This window comes from Coregonus lavaretus (assembly GCF_964263955.1).
Source record: "Coregonus lavaretus genome assembly, chromosome: 3".
NCBI lineage: Eukaryota > Metazoa > Chordata > Actinopteri > Salmoniformes > Salmonidae > Coregonus > Coregonus lavaretus.
In genome coordinates, this window is record NC_139990.1 from 34,652,981 (window position 1) to 34,673,178 (window position 20,198).

The window sequence follows — 20,198 nt, forward strand, 5'->3', positions numbered from 1 at the left end:
TTCACAATTTGACAAGCACTTGGTAATATTCTCACCCATCAGATCATACTTACATTTAATCTGTTCTTTACATATACAGTGGGGAGAACAAGTATTTGATACACTGCCGATTTTGCACGTTTTCCTACTTACAAAGCATGTAGAGGTCTTTTATCATAGGTACACTTCAACTGTGAGAGACGGAATCTAAAACAAAAATCCAGAAAATCACATTGTATGATTTTTAAGTAATTCATTTGCATTTTATTGCATGACATAAGTATCTGATCACCTACCGACCAGTAAGAATTCCGGCTCTCACAGACCTGTTCATTTTTCTTTAAGAAGCCCTCCTGTTCTCCACTCATTACCTGTATTAACTGCACCTGTTTGAACTCGTTACCTGTATAAAAGAAACCTGTCCACACACTCAATCAATCAGACTCCAACCTCTCCACAATGGCCAAGACCAGAGAGCTGTGTAAGGACATCAGGGATAAAATTGTAGACCTGCACAAGGCTGGGATGGGCTACAGGACAATAGGCAAGCAGCTTGGTGAGAAGGCAACAACTGTTGGCGCAATTATTAGAAAATGGAAGAAGTTCAAGATGACGGTCAATCAGCCTCGGTCTGGGGCTCCATGCAAGATCTCACTCCATGCAAGATCTCTCCAATGTGTATTGGTGCTAAACCGTGTTATTGGAGGCTGGCATGCTAGTTGGCTTTGGCGTCATAGGATTCGGTGCCCTGGACGGTTTTCACGGAAGAATACTGTACCAAGCTGCTAGCTGAATAAACTAAGTTAGTCTATTCCTAGAAACATTGAACCGCTGTAGTTTACAACAATTATAATTTCTAAAGTGGAAGTTGGGATAGTTATATTTGAGTGTTTCAGTGAAACGTAAGTGAGGGAGGCCCCGCTCTCTCGCTTTCCCAGATGTTTAATTCATTTCATTCCGATCTCCTTTGCATTATTGTAGCCTTTTTTTCTGTAGCCTGTCAACTATGTGTCTGTCTATCCCTGTTCTCTCCTCTCTGCACAGGCCATACAAACGCTTCACACCACGTGGCTGTTGCCACTCTAATCTGGTGGTCCCTGCGCGCACAACCCACGTGGAGTTCCAGGTCTCTGGCAGCCTCTTGAACTGCCGTTCTGCGGCCAACAAGGCAGTGTTCATCTCAGCCTATGCTACCCTCCAGTCCGTCGACTTCTTGGCGCTGACGGGAACATGGATTACCACAGAAAACACTGCTACTCCTACTGCTCTTTCCTCGTCTAACCATGTGTTCTCGCATACCCCGAGAGCATCTGGTCAGCGCGGCGGTGGCACAGGAATCCTCATCTCTCCCAAGTGGACATTCTCTCTTTTTCCCCTGACCCATCTGTCTATCTCCTCATTTGAATTCCATGCTGTCACAGTCACTAGCCCATTCAAGCTTAACATCCTTGTCATTTATCGCCCTCCAGGTTCCCTTGGAGAGTTCATCAATGAGCTTGACAAATTCCTTTCCTGAGGATGGCTCACCCCTCACAGTTCTGGGTGACTTTAACCTCCCTACGTCTGCCTCATTTCTCTCTGCCTCCTTCTTTCCACTCCTTTCCTCTTTTGACCTCACCCTCTCACTGTTCCCCACTACTCACAAGGTAGGCAATACGCTTGACCTCATCTTTACTAGATGCTGTTCTTCTACTAATCTCACTGCAACTCCCCTCCAAGTCTCCGACCACTACTTTGTATCCTTTTCTCTCTCGCTCTCCTCCAACACTACTCACTCTGCCCCTACTCAGATGGTAATGTGCCGTCGCAACCTTCGCTGTCTCTCTCCCGCTACTCTCTCCTCTTCCATCCTATCATCTCTTCCCTCTGCTAAATCCTTCTCCCTCCGATCTCCTGATTCTGCCACCTCAACCCTCCTCTCCTCCATTTCTGCATCTTTTGACTCTCTATGTCCCCTATCCTCCCGGCCGGCTCGGTCCTCCCCTCCTGCTCAGTGGCTTGACGACTCATTGCGAGCTCACAGAAGAGGGCTCCGGGCAGCCGAGCGGGAATGGAGGAAAACTAGACTCCCTGCGGACGTGTCATCTTTTCACTCCCTCCTCTCTACATTCTCTTCCTCTGTTTCCGCTGCTAAAGCCACTTTCTACCACTCAAAATGTCAAGCCTATGCCTCTAACCCTAGGAAGCTCTTTGCCACCTTCTCCTCCCTGCTGAATCCTCCTCCCTCCTCCCTCTCTATGGATGACCGTCAACCATTTTGAAAAGAAGGTTGACAACATCCGATCCTCATTTATTAAGTCAAATGACACTACTGGTCCTGCTCACACTGCCCTACCCTATGCTTTGACTTCTTTCTCCCCTCTCTCTCCAGATGAAATCTTGCGACTTGTGACGGCCGGCCGGCCAACAACCTGCCCGCTTGACCCTATCCCCTCCTCTCTTCTCCAGACCATTTCCGGAGACCTTCTCCCTTACCTCACCTCGCTCATCAACTCATCCTTGACCGCTGGCCATGTGCCTTCCGTCTTCAAGAGAGCGAGAGTTGCACCCCTCCTCAAAAAACCTACACTCGATCCCTCCGATGTCAACAACTACAGACCAGTATCCCTTCTTTATTTTCTCTCCAAAACTCTTGAGCGTGCCGTCTCTAGCCAACTCTCCTGCTCTCTCTCTCAGAATGACCTTCTTGATCCAAACCAGTCAGGTTTCACGACTGGTCAATCAACTGAGACTGCTCTTCTCAGTGTCACGGAGGCTCTCCGCACTGCTAAAGCTAACTCTCTCTCCTCTGCTCTTATCCTTCTAGACCTATCCGCTGCCTTTGATACTGTGAACCATCAGATCCTCCTCTCCACCCTCTCCGAGTTGGGCATCTCCGGCGCTGCTCACTCTTGGATTGCGTCCTACCTAACAGGTCGCTCCTACCAGGTGGCGTGGCAATGTGCACACGGCAGTAGGCTATAAGAACGAATGTTCCATTAGCAGGAAAACACCATTCTGAAAAGTGACCACAAATGCGATTATGCATGGAATGCTTTTATTATAAAGGTGCATTTTTATGGTGAATATCATCTTCCCCAAACTTGAAACTCACGCGCTCCGTATGTATGCCAGTTAGGCTCTACACCCGCTGTAAAGTGGATTAATGTGCTTCATTTTAAGAAGTCATTTGGCCACTCTAGTTGTGATACAAACCTTCTCAAAATATGTAGGCCTATGGGCTAGGCTACATGAGGTGTGTGACTATGATTTGAAAAAGTTGCAAAAAAAAGCATGCGCTGTTTGCCTTAAACTGGGCATCATTCACACATGATATAATTCACAATTCATAGGCTAATATTGTCACCCATCACACTATTCTTGATTTAACCTCGTCTTTACATATACTAAATAATATATGTGTGAAATTTGTTTTGATTTAGAATGGACCATTATCATGCACCTGTCTCGAAACAGGGGCAGTAACAACAAAAAACTACGTCATCTATGCACTTCAATAGCGAATGGAGGATGCTTTTCCCGTGGTTCATTTTCATGCCAGCCAGGCAGGCTGTTTTAAAGACAAGCAATGTGCTTAATATTATAAAAGGTTGAGAAATAAATATAGTAGGCCTAGTCTATAGAAAGCTGATGGGATCCTCCTCTTTTTAATTGAGGCCATCACTTTGTTCTTTCACTCAATTGCATAGCCTATAGAAATGTTGAACAACATGAGCGCTCATGAAGTGTTTGATTAGATTTTCGATTACATTTGCATTGATGTCAGAGGGACAATAGACTGCGGAGTGCCAGGCAGTTAGCAAGTTTGGTAGGCTACTAATGACCATCAGCAGCATCAGAGCTTGGAGAAGCCAAATGACTGTGACTAAACGGTCACATGGAATTTGACTGCCATCATGACTCATGACCGCTAGTGTGGCTGTAATACGGTCACCGTAACAGCCCTAGTTGTGGTCATTAGTTGTGTGGTTGTGGTCAGTAGCTGTGGTCACTAGCGGTAATTAGTTGTGTGGTTCAGTAGTTGTGTGGTCAGTAGTTGTGTGGTTGTGGTCAGTAGTGGTCAGCAGTTGGATGCTTCTGGTCATTAGTTGTGTGGTTCAGTAGTTGTGTGGTCGGTAGTTGTGGTCAGTAGTTTTGGTCAGTAGTGGTCAGCAGTTGTGTGCTTATGGTCATCAGTTTGATTCAGTAGTTGTGTGGTTGTGTTCAGTAGCTGTGGTCGGTAGTTGTGTGCATGTGGTAAATTAATCATGTGATTATGGTTCAGTAGTTGTGTGGTTGTCGGTCCGTAGTTGTGGTTAGTAATTGTGGTCAGTAGTGTGGTTGTGTGTTCAGTCATTGTGGTCAGTAGTTGAGTGGTTGTGTGTTCAGTCATTGTGGTCAGTAGTTGAGTGGTTGTGTGTTCAGTCGTTGTGGTCAGTAGTTGAGTGGTTTTGTGTTCAGTCATTGTGGTCAGTAGTTGAGTGGTTGTGTTTAGTCGTTGTGGTCAGTAGTTGAGTGGTTGTGTGTTCAGTCGTTGTGGTCAGTAGTTGAGTGGTTGTGTGTTCAGTCGTTGTGGTCAGTAGTTGTGGTTTAGTAATTTTAGTCAGTAGTTCTGTTGCAGGTTCTTTGGGCCCTACATTATGGACGTATTCAGTAGTTGTGTGGTTCATTAGTTGTGTGATTGTGGTCAATAGTTGTAATGAGTAGTTGTGGTCAGTAGTTTTGTTAAGTAGGTGTGTGGTTCAGTAGCTGTGGTCAGCAGTTGTGTGATTGTGGTTCAGTAGTTGTGTGGTTGTTGGTCAGTAGTTGTGGTAAGTAGTGTGGTTGTGGTCAGTAGGGTTCGTAAGTAGGTGTGTGGTTCAGTAGTTGTGGTCAGTAGATGTGTGGTTGTGCTCAGTAGTTGTGTGTTTCATTAGTTGTGGTCGATCATTTTTGACAGTAGATGTGTTGCAGGTTCTTTTGGCCCTACATTATGGACGGGGTCAGTAGTTATGTGGTCCGTAGTTGTGTGGTTCATTAGTTGTGTGGTTGTGGTAAGTTGTGTGGTTGTGGTCAGTTGTGTGGTTCAGTAGTTGTCGTCAGTAGTTGAGTGGTTCAGAAGTTGTGTGGTAAGTTGTGTGGTTTTGGTCAGTTGTGTGGTTCAGTAGTTGTGGTCAATAGTGTTTGTAAGTAGGCATGTGGTTCAGTAGTTGTGTGCTTCATTAGTTGTGGTCAGTAGTTGTGGGTTTCAGTAATTGTGTAGTTCAGTAGTTGTGTGGTTGTGGCCAGTAGTTGTGTGGTTGTGGTCAGTTGTTGTGTGGTTGTGGTTAGTTGTGGTGAGTCGTTTTGGTCAGTAGTTGTGTGGTTGTGGTCAGTAATTGTGGTCAGTAGTTGTGCGGTCAGTAGCTGTGTGGTTGTGGTCAGTAGTTGTGTGGTTCTGGTCAGTAGTTGTGGTCATTAGTGTTCGTAAGTAGGTGTGTGGTTCAGTAGTTGTGTGGTTGTGGTCAGTAGTTGTGGGGTTCAGTAATTGTGTAGTTCAGTAGTTGTGTGGTTGTGGTCAGTAGTTGTGTGGTTGTGGTCAGTAGTTGTGTGGTTGTGGTCAGTAGTTGTGAGGTTGTGGTCAGTAATTGTGGTCAGTAGTTGTGGGGTTGTGTTCAGTAGTTGGAGTCAGCAGTTGTGTGCATGTGGTCAATTTGTGTGATTGTGGTACAATGGTTGTGTGGTTGTGGTCAGTAGTGTGGTTGTGGTCAGTAATGGTAGTCAGTAGTTGTGGTCAGTAGTTGTGTGGTTCATTAGTTGTGGTCAGTAGTTTGTGGCTGTGGACAGTAGTTGTGGTCAATGGTTGTGGTGTGGTTCAGTCGTTTTTTGGTCAGTAGATATGTGGTTGTGTTCAGTAGTTGTGTGCTTGTGGTCATTAGTTGTGTGGTTCTGTAGTCAGTAGTTCTGTGGTTGTGGTCAGTAGTTGTGGGGTTCAGTAATTGTGTAGTTCAGTAGTTGTGGTCAGTAGTTGTGTGGTTGTGGTCAGTAGCTGTGAGGTTGTGGTCAGTAATTGTGGTCAGTAGTTGTGGGGTTGTGTTCAGTAGTTGGAGTCAGCAGTTGTGTGCATGTGGTCAATTATTTGTGTGATTGTGGTACACTAGTTGTGTGGTTGTGGTCAGTAGTGTGGTTGTGGTCAGTAATGGTAGTCAGTAGTTGTGTGGTTCATTAGTTGTGGTCAGTAGTTTGTGGTTGTGGACAGTAGTTGTGGTCAATGGTTGTGGTGTGGTTCTGTAGTTTTTTGGTCAGTAGATATGTGGTTGTGTTCAGTAGTTGTGTGCTTGTGGTCATTAGTTGTGTGGTTCTGTAGTCAGTAGTTGTGGTCAGTAGTGGTCAGCAGTTGTGTGCTTGTGGTCATTAGTTGTGTGGTTCAGTAGTTTTATGCTTGTGGTCATTAGTTTAATTCAGTAGTTGTGTGGTTGTGATCAGAAGTTGTGTGCATGTGGTCAGAAGTTGTGTGCACGTCTCCCGAGTGGCGCAGTGGTCTAAGTCAGTGCTAGCTGTGCCACTAGAGATCCTGGTTCGAATCCAGGCTCTGTTGTAGCCAGCCGCGACTGGGAGACCCATGGGGCGGCGCACAATTGGCCCAGCGTCGTCCAGGGTAGGGGAGGGAATGGCCGGCAGGGATGTAGCTCAGTTGGTAGAGCATGGCGTTTGCAACGCCAGGGTTGTGGGTTTGATTCCCACGGGGGGCCAGTATGTAAAAATAATGTATGCACTCACTAACTGTAAGTCGCTCTGGATAAGAGCGTCTGCTAAATGACTAAAATGTAAAATGTAATGTAAATGTCAATTCGTTTGGTGATTTTGGTTCAGTTGTTGTGTGGTTGTCGGTCCATAGATGTGGTTAGTAATTGTGGTCAGTAGTGTGGTTGTGGTCAGTAGTTGAGTGGTTGTGTGTTCAGTAGTTGTGTCTTGTGGTCAGTTCTGTGGTTGTGGTGGTCAGTAGTTGTGTGGTGGTCAGTAGTTGTGTTGTAGACAGTAGTGTTCGTAAGTAGGTGTGTGGTCAGAAGATGTGTGGTTGTGCTCAGTAGTTGTGGTCAGTAGTTGTGTGATTCATTAGTTGTGTAGTTGTCTGCAGTGGTCAGTATTTGTGGTCGTGATCAATAGTTGTGGTTTAGTAATTTTAGTCAGTAGTTGTGTTGCAGGTTCTTTAGTTGTGTGGTTGTAGTCAGTTGTGTGGTTTAGTAGTTGTGTTGTGGTCAGTAGTAGTGGTCAGTAGTTTTGTTGAGTAGGTGTGTGGTTCAGTAGCTGTGGTCAGTAGTTGTGGTCACTAGTGGTCAGCATTTGTGTGCTTGTGGTCATTAGTTGTGTGGTTGTGGTCATTAGTTGTGTGGTTCAGTAGATGTGTTGTGGTCAGTAGTTGTGTTGTGGTCAGTAGTGTTCGTAAGTACAGTTGAAGTCTGACGTTTACAAAAACCTTAGCCAAATACATGTAAAATCAGTTTTTCACAATTCCTGACATTTAATTCTAGTAAAAATTCCCTGTCTTAGGTCAGTTAGGATCACCACTTTATTTTAAGAATGTGAAAGGTCAGAATAATAGTAGAGAGAATGATTTATTTCAGCATTTCTTTCTTTCATCACATTACCAGTGGGTCAGAAGTTTACATACACTCAATTAGTATTTGGTAGCATTACCTTTAAATTGTTTAACTTGGGTCAAACGTTTTGAGTAGCCTTCCACAAGCTTCCCACAATAAGTTGGGTGAATTTTGGCCCATTCCTCCTGACAGAGCTGGTGTAACGGAGTCAGGTTTTTAGGCCTCCTTGCTCGCACACGCCTTTTCAGTTCTGCCCACACATTTTCTATAGGATTGAGGTCAAGGCTTTGTGATGGCCACTCCAATACCTTGACTTTGTTGTCCTTAAGCCATTTTGCAAGTATGCTTGGGGTCATTGTCCATTTGGAAGACCCATTTGCGACCAAGCTTTAACTTCCTGACTGATGTCTTGAGATGTTGCTTCAATATATCCACATAATTTTCCTTCCTCATGATGCCATCTATTTTGTGGAGTGCACCAGTCCCTCCTGCAGCAAAACACCCCCACAGCGTGATGCTGCCACCCCCATGCTTCACGGTTGGGATGGTGTTCTTCGGCTTGCAAGCGTCCAACCTTTTTCCTCCAAACATAACGATGGTCATTATGGCCAAACAGTTCTATTTTTGTTTCATCAGACCAGAGGACATTTCTCCAAAAAGTACGATCTTTGTCCCCATGTACAGTTGCAAACCGTAGTCTGGCTTTTTTATGGCGGTTTTGGAGCAGTGGCTTCTTCCTTGCTGAGCGGCCTTTCAGGTTATGTCAATATAGGACTTGTTTTACTGTGGATATAGATACTTTTGTATCTGTTTCCTCCAGCATCTTCACAAGGTCCTTTGCTGTTGTTCTGGGATTGATTTTCACTTTTCGCACCAAAGTACGTTCATCTCTAGGAGACAGAACGCGTCTCCTTCCTGAGCGGTATGACGGCTGCGTGGTCCCATGGTGTTTATACTTGCGTACTATTATTTGTACAGATGAACGTGGTACCTTCAGGCGTTTGGAAATGATGGATGAACAAGACTTGTGGAGGTCTACAGTTTCTGAGGTCTTGGCTGATTTCTTTTGATTTTCTCATGATGTCAAGCAAAGAGGCACTGAGTTTGAAGGTAGGCCTTGAAATACATCCACAGGTACACTTCCAACTGACTCAAATGATGTCAATTAGCCTATCAGAAGCTTCTAAAGCCATGACATCATTTTCTGGAATTTTCGAAGCTGTTTAAAGGCACAGTCAACTTAGTGTATGTAAACTTCTGACCCACTGGAATTGTGATACAGTGAATTATAAGTGAAATAATCTGTCCGTAAACAATTGTTGGAAAAATGACTTGTGTCATGCACAAAGTAGATGTCCTAACCGACTTGCCAAAACTATAGTTTGTTAACAAAAAAATTGTGGAGTGGTTGAAAAACAAGTTTTAATGACTCCAACCTAAGTGTATGTAAACTTCTGACTTCAACTGCAGTTGTGTGGTTAGTTAGTTGTGGTCAGTAGCTGTGGTCAGCAGTTATGGTCAGTATTTTTGTGTTTGTGATCAGTAGTTGTGGTTTAGTAGTTTTAGTCAGTCGTTGTGTTGCAGGTTCTTTGGACCCTACAGTATGAACGTGGTCAGTAGTTGTGTGGTTCATTAGTTGTGTGGTTGTGGTCAATAGTTGTGGTCAGTTGTGTGGTTCAGTAGCTGTGTGGTCAGTAGTTGAGTGATTGTGGTCAGTAGTTGTGGTCAGTAATTTTGGTCAATGGTTGTGGTCAGTAGTGTTCGTATGTAGGTGTGTGGTTCAGTAGTTGTGTGGTTGTGGTCAGTAGTTGTGTTCAGTAGTGTGGTCAGTAGTGGTCAGTAGTTGTGTGGTTGTGCTCAGTTGTGGTGGTGTTGTGGTCAGTAGTTCATAAACTCATTTACATCTCCTGGCTGCCTACAAGCAGCTGATGCAGACCTTTGGAACATGTACATTTTAAAAAGTCTAACAAATCCATATAACATACAATAAATCCATTATTTTAGACGGATCTAAAGAAACATGATATGAAGAAAATGTTGTACATTTCAGATGAACAGAATAGCATACTCTGTGTTGTCCTTATGTTAGGCCCTGATCTTTCAATCACAGAGGTCAGACGTTTCCTGTAGTTGGCCACCAGGTTTGCACACATCTCAGGAGGGATTTTGTCCCACTCCTCTTTGCAGATCTTTTCCAAGTCTTTTCCAAGTTTTCCGCGGCAGGTAGCTTAGTGGGTAAGAGCGTTGTGCCAGTAACCGAAAGGTCGCTGGTTCTAATCCCCGAGCCGACTAGGTGAAAAATCTGTCGATGTGCCCTTAAGCAAGGCACTTAACCCTAATTGCTCCTGTAAGTCGCTCTGGATAAGAGCGTCTGCTAAATGACTAAAACAAAACAAACAAAACAAGTCATTAAGGTTTCGAGGCTGACGTTTGGCAACTCGAACCTTCAGCTCCCTCCACAGATTTTCTATGGAATTAAGGTCTGGAGACTGGCTAGGCCACTCCAGGACCTTAATGTGCTTCTTCTTGAGCCACTCCTTTGTTGCCTTGGCCGTGTGTTTTGGGTCATTATCATGCTGGAATACCCATCCACGACCCATTTTCATTTTCGTCCCTTTGATGCGGTGAAGTTGTCCTGTCTCCTTAGCAGAAAAACACCCCCAAAGCATAATGTTTCCACCTCCATGTTTGACGGTGGGGATGGTGTTCTTGGGGTCATAGGCAGCATTCCTCCTCCTCCAAACACGGCGAGTTGAGTTGATGCCAAAGAGCTCGATTTTGGTCTCATCTGACCACAACACATTGTTCATTGGCAAACTTCAGACGGGCCTGTATATGTGCTTTCTTGAGCAGGGGGACCTTGCGGGCGCTGCAGGATTTCAGTCCTTCACGGCGTAGTGTGTTACCAATTGTTTTCTTGGTGACTATGGTCCCAGCTGCCTTGAGATCATTGACAAGATCCTCCCGTGTAGTTCTGGGCTGATTCCTCACCGTTCTCATGATCATTGCAACTCCACGAGGTGAGATCTTGCATGGAGCCCCAGGCCGAGGGAGATTGACAGTTATTTTGTGTTTCTTCCATTTGCGAATAATCGCACCAACTTTTGTCACCTTCTCACCAAGCTGCTTGGCGATGGTCTTGTAGCCCATTCCAGCCTTGTGTAGGTCTACAATCTTGTCCCTGACATCCTTGGAGAGCTCTTTGGTCTTGGCCATTGTGGAGAGTTGGGAATCTGATTGATTGATTGCTTCTGTGGGCAGGTGTCTTTTATACAGGTAACAAACTGAGATAAGGAGCACTCCCTTTAAGAGTGTGCTCCTAATCTCAGCTCGTTACCTGTATAAAAGACACCTGGGAGCCAGACATCTTTCTGATTGAGAGGGGGTCAAATACTTATTTCCCTCATTAAAATGCAAATCAATTTATCAACATTTTTTACATGCGTTTTCTGGATTTTGTTGTTGTTATTCTGTCTCTCACTGTTCAAATAAACCTACCATTAAAATGATAGACTGATAATTTCTTTGTCAGTGGGCAAACGTACAAATCAGCAGGGGATCAAATACTTTTTTCCCCTCACTGTACATTCTAAGGCTGCATGATGTGACTAATGATGATTTGAAAAGGCATGAGCTCTGCTTTGTTATTTGCGCAGGCTGCACACACTTCAGTCTCTCATTCACAATTTGACAAGCACTTGATAATGCCTCGAATTTCCCGGCGGCATCCCCTTTGTCTGGCCGTAATGCCCACAAAAAAAAAATCCATGCATTTTGCGGCCGGTGGCCTTTGTGCCCTTGGGCCGAATATAATCATTATAATTCCTTTTCTCCCGGCTGCGTGCTCCGAAGCACTGCTCACTCACGGCTCTCTCAGATAGCTCAATTCCTATTAGCCAATGCCAGTCACATAAATCAGGTCTTTTTCACAGGCTACAAGTGAAGACAGACACATTGGGGACGCAACTGTGCGCGCCCTTATCCAATTCCGAGGCACATAATAAAGATATTGGAAGGACTGTCTACGTTTACATTTCGTCAGCCAACAAAATTAATAACTAACAAACAGCAAAAGCACTAGCCTATCAACTTTTGTACATAGGCTGCCTATGTCAATCTACTATCCAACATAGTACAAAAGTTGACCTATTCTATTCTTTGCAATAAATAAATATTCCAAACATAGTCTGGGACAGTTGTGGGATGCGATAGATCCCAAATTAATACAACCACTAGCATAAAAAAAAAACATTAAGCAATGAGTCTGACGCAACAGATCAGAACGTTTAGCTTAAAACGTTGATAAACTATTAGGCTATTTCTTTACATTATAAGCCCAGCAATGCGCAAACAGGCAGTAAACTATAAGCACGAATGTTCCAAAATGCAATCAATTAGCGGGAAAACACCATTCTCAAAAGTGACCGCAAATGCGATTATGCATGTAATGCTTTTATTATAAAAGGTGCATATCTATGGTGAAAATGATGTTCCCCAAACTTCAAATTCATGCGCTGCGTATGTATGCCAATTAGGCTCTACAACCAATGTAAAGCGGATTAATGTGCTTAATTTTAAAGAAGTTATTTGGCCACTTTAGTTGTGATACAAACCTTATCAAAACATGTAGGCCTATGGGCTAGGCTACATGAGTTGTGCGACTGATTTGAAAAAGGTCACAAAAAAATGCATTAGCTGTTTCTTGTCTTACTGCACACAAGCTGGGCATTATTCACAACTGATAATATATAATTCACAAGTGATAGGTTTATATTTTCACCCATCAGAATGTTCTTGATTTAATCTTGTTTTTTCATATACTAATGGGCAGAAAAAAAGAAAAAAAAGTCATCTATGCACTTAAATAGCGAATGGAGGACGCTTTACCCATGGTTCATTTTCATGCCAGCCAGGTAGGCTATACTCCTGTTGTAAAGAGAAGCAATGTGCTTAATATTAGGAAAGTTGAGAAATAAATATAGTAGGCCTAGCCTATAGAAAGCTGATGGGATCCTCCTGTTTTTAATAGAGGCCATCACTGTTTTCTCAAGCAATTGCATAGCCTATAGAAATGTTGTGCAAAATGAGCTCATGGGCTCTCATTAAGTGTTTGATTAGATTTCCGATTACGTTTGCATTGATGTAAGAGTGATTAGAGGGACAATAGAGTGCTGAGTACAAGACAGTTAACAAGTTAGTTAAGGTCAGACGTTGAGGTTGTGGTCAGTGGTTGTGGTCACGTCACCCTCATCATTATTTTTGCCTATGCTGCCACGTGCTCCTGTGTCTGAATAACTGCTTTTTGTCACTCTAAATTCCGACAAACAGCTGTAACTTTTTATTGGTAGAAGCTATTCCTAATACTTTTTCAGGTTTGAAAAGCAGAGACGTGGAGGAAGATTTCATTTGCTCTATGTTTTAGTCTAACTTGTTGGGGGAGTGGTCGTTTGAAAAACGTTGGGGTTGGGGGGGGGGGGGGGGGGGTCCGTTAGATCCGTAGTGGATATTTTTTTACGAACAAATTTGAATAGCAGACAAGTGGATTAAAATGTCATACCCTCAAACTTTTTATCTAACTTTTGGGGTAGTGGTCAAAATTTCTGTTTATAATAGAAGTTACAGAAAATGCTGTTATTGCAGATACTAAAATAGCTGAAACTTTATCAGAATAAGATATTTTTGTTCCGTGTCAGATTTGAAAAGCAGAGAAGTGTCGTGACGTGACTTACTTTAATGTACGACAGTTATTTATCGAATCACCTAACTATGTTTTATTGTCACTTGATTAAATTAATCATGTAACAATTAACTCATTAGGAATTTGGGGCACCACGGAAGAGTTACTAACTCCCAAATTAAACTCTTAGAAGATATGTTATATATCGATAACAGTCACTTATCAAATAATTACCTCATCAGTCTCATTCTGAACATCGCATAATCCTTGAACCTGCAAGAACCCTAACCTTGTTGATGAATCAGCAATACACAAATTGGCTTAGTTATTTATTTACTAACTAAATAAATAATAACACAATACAAAACGCACAGGTTATTGATTACTAACGTAATACAATGAAAACAGGTCCCTAGTGGACTGGACTAACAATAGCATGAATGCTTGGGTAGAAGGAGGGTCACTTTGGAAACTATGCTCAAGGAAATACAAATGCTTAAAACCCCACTAAACGCTCATTCAGATTAGAAATGCAACATGTATTTACGTGTAGCTGTCCTCAATAGTTGAGTTGATGATGTAGGACTCTGGTTTGCCCACCAGAGATCCCAATGTCCTTGGTAGAGTTTCTGGTCGTAGTTTTGGTTAGAATGGATACTTCAGATGTACCAGCGGTTGTCTGAGAGTGATTGTCTTCTCCTCGCGTGTCTTTAGTGAAAGTTTCTTAGACAACTATACATGCCAGCTGCAGACTGAAATGATAAGGTCTAGTGCATCGTCGTCTTCTTCACCTTGTGTAGAGGTTGAGAGTTTCTCCATTTCAAACGTGTGGACTAACGTCTCACGTTTTCTGGTCTTTCTGGTCTAACCATTATGTAACGTGCAGCTTCAGCTTCACGCTTCTTGGTCTTGTAGAAATTCAACCATTTGCAACATTTGGCTTATACCGTAGTATGCTTGGTCTTCCTTTGGTAATGGAGTTGTAGTTTTAAACCATTTTGTAACGTTTAGCTCAAGCTTCACGTCTGCTGGTCTTGTAGTGTGTCAACCATTTTAAGCCGTGGGCTTCCTGGTCTGAATTTCGTCACAAGGCTTTTTATGCACTCGGGGTAAAAGGGGCGTTCCATGTTTGTGCTCATCTGGGCGTGGCCACTGACTGAGAACAAATCAATATGGAAAACAATCTCATCTAGAATGCTAAAATCACATTGTTATCTTCACAAAAGTATTATTATACTTAATCATTCATTTTATACAACAAATAGATGCAAACCTCATAACTGGGAAGTGTACACCCCCAGAGATACAGTTATGTTGTTCCACCGTCTTTAATGACATCACAACATAGTAACACATTTGACATGATTGTTCTTTAAGTCCCCACCAACAATTTCCCACATTCTTTTAAGTAGGAATATTGTTTCATTATCCACTTTTGGATGTTGGAGTCTTGGCGGGAAGACGTTCTTTTTCTGACAGGGAAAATCCCTCTCCAAATACTGCATGGCATGGAAAAGTAAGTTTCTGCAAGGAATTTACGACCGGTCAAAAAACTTGCCCCCAGGAAAGGGGTTGTTCAAACCTTTGCCTAGCCGGCATCTTTGATCCTCAGCCCATGAGGGCAAGTCATGACACATGGAGGAAGATTTCATACGCTCAAATTTTGTGTCTAAGTTGTTAACAAAGTGGTCAAAGTAGCCGATATGTGTCAAAAGTTGTATTGTTGTATTTACTGTGAATGGAATGTTGGAAGTGATGATGTCACAATGGAGAGATTTTGAATGTTGAGGAAATTCAATACAAGGGGATGGAGGACAAAAAGTTGAATATTTTAAAAAGTATAAAGGATATCAAAAACTTGTATACAAGCAACTCAAGCGAGACCAGTCTGCACGTTTGAAAGTTTGAACGGCGTTTCTAGCTTAAAGAAAAAATCCATTCCTTTAATTTAGTGTTAAATAACACTAATATGTATGAACAATATTTGTTGTGAACAAATACGTTTCATTTTGGCTTTATAAGAAGGTTGGTAGCAACATGGAAAATCGTTGTGGAAATCTGTTGCAGCTCAAGTAGACTACAAAACCCACAATGCTTTCTCTGGGCTAGCTAGTAAGAAAGAAAACGTAGCTACACACAATAATACCAAAGACAATATCAGCATGTAACGTAGCTAGTTAGCTGTAAAATCGCCTAAACAAACTGCACTATCAATTTAGGAGTCTACAATCTCACCATGTTCAACCTGCAGATCGATGTGCCACAGAGTGGAGTCTGACATTCGCAACGGCAGATATACTTTTGAGGAGCTGGGGAAACGTTGCCCATGCTACATCAATGAGCCGCACAGTGCATTCTGGGCGATTCTGGGACAAGGAGCGTTCTCCTTCAAGGAGTGAATGGGAGTCTACTGGGCGCTAGTTTAAAAACCCAACATTAGCACGAATTTCATCAACAAGAAGTAAAACACTACAAATCTTTTCCGATATGTGAGATAATTAACCTCCTATCTGTAGTATCGTATAGCTTTGGAATCATGACATTACATACTTGAGGAAAATAGGCACTTTCTCGACATATACAATGACTTTGAGAAGGGATTGCGTGACGATTAGCTTAGCAACCGCGTGACGCAGCATGACAACGTGAACGCGATTAGTCGACAGTCTGGTGGGTGGGGCGTTATATGTTACATCATTCAATGCCTAGATCTGCTCTATGCTATACTCGCTCAGCCATGCATTAAACTGTCTTTTTTACAAACAGTGATTGAATTATATTAGCCTAAATTATGACTATCCAATCTACTCATCACATTACGAATAGTAGGCCATCTTACATAAGTCTGCAAATGTGATGATGCATGGAATGCTTTATTACAAAAGGTGCACTTTTATGGTGAAAATTAGCCTCCCCAAACTTGAAACTCGCGCACTGCCTATGTACACCAGGTATGCTACACCGGTTGTAAAGCGGATTAATATTCAGTCTTTAAATATACTAAATAATACATGCGTGAAATTAGTTTTGATTTAGAATGGACCATTATCAGGCATTTGTGGGAACAGGAGCAGGGGAACAAAAACACGTAATCCGTATGCACTTAAATAGCGAATCGAGGACGCTTTTCCCACGGTTCATTTTCATGCCAGCCAGGTAGGCTACTCCTGTTGTAAAGCAAAGCGCATAATATTAGGAAAGTTGAGAAATAAATATAGCAAGCCTATAGAAAGCTGATGGGATCCTCTTTTTAATAGAGGCCATTAAAACTTCTCATGCAATTGCATAGCCTATAGAAATGTGGCGCAACATGAGCTCATGGGCTCTCATTAAGTGTTTGATTTGATATTGGATTGCATTTGATGTCTCATTGATTATAGGGACAATGGAGAGCTGTGTAAAAGGCCATTAGCGACTGGCAGTTATAGCAAGTTTGGTAGGCTACTAATGACCATCAGCCTAGTTACCGTGACTGAACAGGCACGTGGAATTTGACTGTGGTCATGACTCGTGACCGCTGGCGTGTCAGTAATCCGGTCACCGTAACAGCCCTAGTTGGTATGCAGATACTACGACTTTTCACCGGTAAAACTTAAAGAACTATCATTCACGATTGACAGTGAGAAATGTGAATGGAAGGAGACCATAAAAATGTGTGGGTAAAGAAAATGCATGTGCACAACGTGATCCTCACACGTGCAGAAGCTTCGGGACCTTTAGTCCAAGGGAAAAAAGGTCCGGGAAAAGTCAGAACTGCAGCCACGACCTTAAAATATTGTCTAACTCATTACTACCGATGGTAATAAAGGCTGCCTGTAAAGGCTCTGTGGTACACTAATCTGTGCCCACATACCAGACTACAAGTACATTCACATAAAAGAGTGTGTGTTCAACGTTGCCAAGGCTTACCCTGGAGAAGAGCGTGTTGAGACAGTGGACTTTTTGTCTCTCAGTGACGTAGGCATAGTACTGGGTGATGCCCTTCAGAGTCAGCTCCTCCATCAGGTTGATCTCATAGGGTTTCTGCAGGTGCTTGGCCTGGTGGAGGAGAGAGGGCAGAAAGGGAGGGGGGATACAGAGAGGATGCGAGAGTGAGGACAGAAAGGGGGACAGGAAAAGAGAAAAAAGCAGAGAGGGTTATTAAAGTGCCTGAGTAAATCAATGCTAGGATAACTACATGTGTGCATGGGCGCCCGCACACACACACGGCTAGACCCTTGCAGCAACTTAAGACAAAACGGACAGCCTTTTCTTGCGTGCAACCAAGAGGAAGTGAAAACCATGCAGAGGACAGTAAAACAACACATAGCCCAAGCTAAGGACAACTACAAAAAGAAAGTGGAAACCATGTTCCACAGAGGGAATCTCAGGCAGGACTGGCAAACCTTACCGGTCAAGTCAAGAAGAAAACCCAAGGGAAAACCAAAAGGATGAGGAACAGTTTGTCAATGAACTCAACACTTTTCACTTTAGTTTTGATAATCACGACTTCTCCACTGTAACAGAAAGCCTGAGGGAACAACCGGAGTTCCAGGCCTTGGATGGAGAAAACCGCAGAGGAGATGGTGAGACGTGTCTTCGAGAGTCAAATCCAACAAAGCGCCAGGAGCAGACAAAATCAAGGGACAGCTACTGAAGGAATGTGTAGATGACATCTTCTGCACTCGCTTTAACACTAAAACCACCTGGCCTTTCAGCCTATAAGTACCCGATAGAGAGCGTTGCCGTGTGTCCTCTTTAGCATATGTATCAGATGCATATCAACCCGCAAGGTGCGCAAACATGAGCACCAATGCTTGATAAATAGTGCATAAACTATTGTAAAGGATTAATTGCATGAATAAATATTTGTGGAAATATATCCAAAAAAATACACATATATTTTTTTAGAGCGTCAAGGATATGTTTTGTATAATTCTACAAAGTCCTATACAAAACGTAGGCCAATAAGCCCATTTTTCATTTCCCTTATAATGAAAAAATTAGTGTAATCCATTTGATCAACTTTATTTGTAGATTCGATTATAGTTACAGTAATTTATGAAGTCCAGTTACAGCTTCTTATGACAAAGTAGAAACTAAAAATATATTAATAATAATAATAATAATAATAATAAACCAGCCATGTGCACAGGTGAAATTATTTGCCGTATTCCTAAACAAAACCACCAGTGCATGAACAATTGTAAAGGATGACTTGCATAAATAAATATTTGTGGAACTATATTAAAATAGTAATTTGTTGATTGTATTGGACATTATATTGTGTCCTTATATGCATGCATTTAGCATGAAACAATATCTTCTTTATGCTTCTGGTCCACAGTCAGCACACAGCTTTGCGGCTTTGTGTGAGCAAGACCCACAAACAACAAAATTGGTTGCACTGCACACAGTTTATGGTCCTTGTTTCGTGTGCACCTGCCGCAGATTTGGCAGAATCTTTCTGAAGCGGTTGAGTGGCATGGTCTCTCGGAAAAAGTCCACCCAATACAGTTCATTCGGGAAGTATTCAGACCCCTTGATTTTTTCCCACATTGTTACGTTACAGTTACGTTACGTTTTGCATTATTCTAAAGGCCTACTGCAATCAATCAATCAATCAATTTTATTTTATATAGCCCTTCTTACATCAGCTAATATCTCGAAGTGCTGTACAGAAACCCAGCCTAAAACCCCAAACAGCTAGTAATGCAGGTGTAGAAGCACGGTGGCTAGGAAAAACTCCCTAGAAAGGCCAAAACCTAGGAAGAAACCTAGAGAGGAACCAGGCTATGAGGGGTGGCCAGTCCTCTTCTGGCTGTGCCGGGTGGAGATTATAACAGAACCATGCCAAGATGTTCAAAAATGTTCATAAGTGACAAGCATGGTCAAATAATAATCAGGAATAAATCTCAGTTGGCTTTTCATAGCCGATCATTAAGAGTTGAAAACAGCAGGTCTGGGACAGGTAGGGGTTCCATAACCGCAGGCAGAACAGTTGAAACTGGAATAGCAGCAAGGCCAGGCGGACTGGGGACAGCAAGGAGTCACCACGGCCGGTAGTCCCGACGTATGGTCCTAGGGCTCAGGTCTCTCAGTTGGCTTTTCATAGCCGATCATTAAGAGTTGAAAACAGCAGGTCTGGGACACCTAACATGTTTTCATTTCGCTTATAATACATTTGATTAGTAATCGAGATACAGTAAATAAAACAGTCCCGTAACAGCTTATTTTTACAAAAAGTAATATGTAAAAGAGAATGGAATCAACCCGCAAGGCGCGCGGTCAAATTAACATCAGCGCCAACGCTGATAAATAGGCATAACAAACTCATCATTACACTATTGTCTTTCGAATCTAAAATCAACCTCTTCACCCTCCTTATCATTCAGTTAGGCCTAATTTATATTAAATTGTGAAGTAAGGTGCACAATTGTTGCCAATTCATCCATTTGTCATTCATTCAGTGAGGAGAGAGACGCATTAGCGCCTGGCTGGGTACCAACATCCTACAGCACATTGTCTTGGCGGGTTAAGTTGGGAATAGGTGTGAAAAAAAAAACAGGTAAAAAAGGCTTCAAATACTTTACTGTAAACATTTAGGAAAAGTCAGGGTATGACTCGGACAGCTTTATTTTGTATCTTTATTTTTTGACAAAATCAAACATCAGTGGCCGTTAGCCTATGGCAGTTCTAGTGTTCAAATCAAATCAAATTGTATTTGCCACATGCGGCGAATACAGCAGGTGTAGACATTACAGTGAAATGCTTACTTACAAGCCCTTATCCAACAATGCAGTTTCTTTAAAGAAAAATGTAAAATAAAAGCAAATAGCTAAAGAGCAGCAGTAAAATAAAATAACAGAAGGGACGCTATATACAGGGAGGCCGAGCAGTTGACATTCCCGGCGGTGATGCAACCAGTCAGGATGCTCTCGATGGTGCAGCTGTAGAACTTTTTGAGGATCTGAGGACCCATGCCAAATATTTTCAGTCTCCTGAGGGGGAATAGGTTTTGTTGT

The 20,198-nt window shown here is 42.7% G+C and overlaps 1 protein-coding gene across 2 annotated transcripts in view; it reads right to left on the reverse strand.

The window, feature by feature from the left end:
- The window catches only part of LOC311120641 (putative ATP-dependent RNA helicase ddx6), a 51,722-nt gene that overhangs the window by 12,928 nt on the left and 18,596 nt on the right, over positions 1 to 20,198 (reverse strand). For both annotated transcript variants that reach the window (XM_084157874.1, XM_084157873.1), the window contains one exon: positions 17,104 to 17,232. In XM_084157874.1, the coding sequence (XP_084014000.1) occupies positions 17,104 to 17,232 (129 nt within the window). The remainder of the gene's footprint in view (positions 1 to 17,103; positions 17,233 to 20,198) is intronic.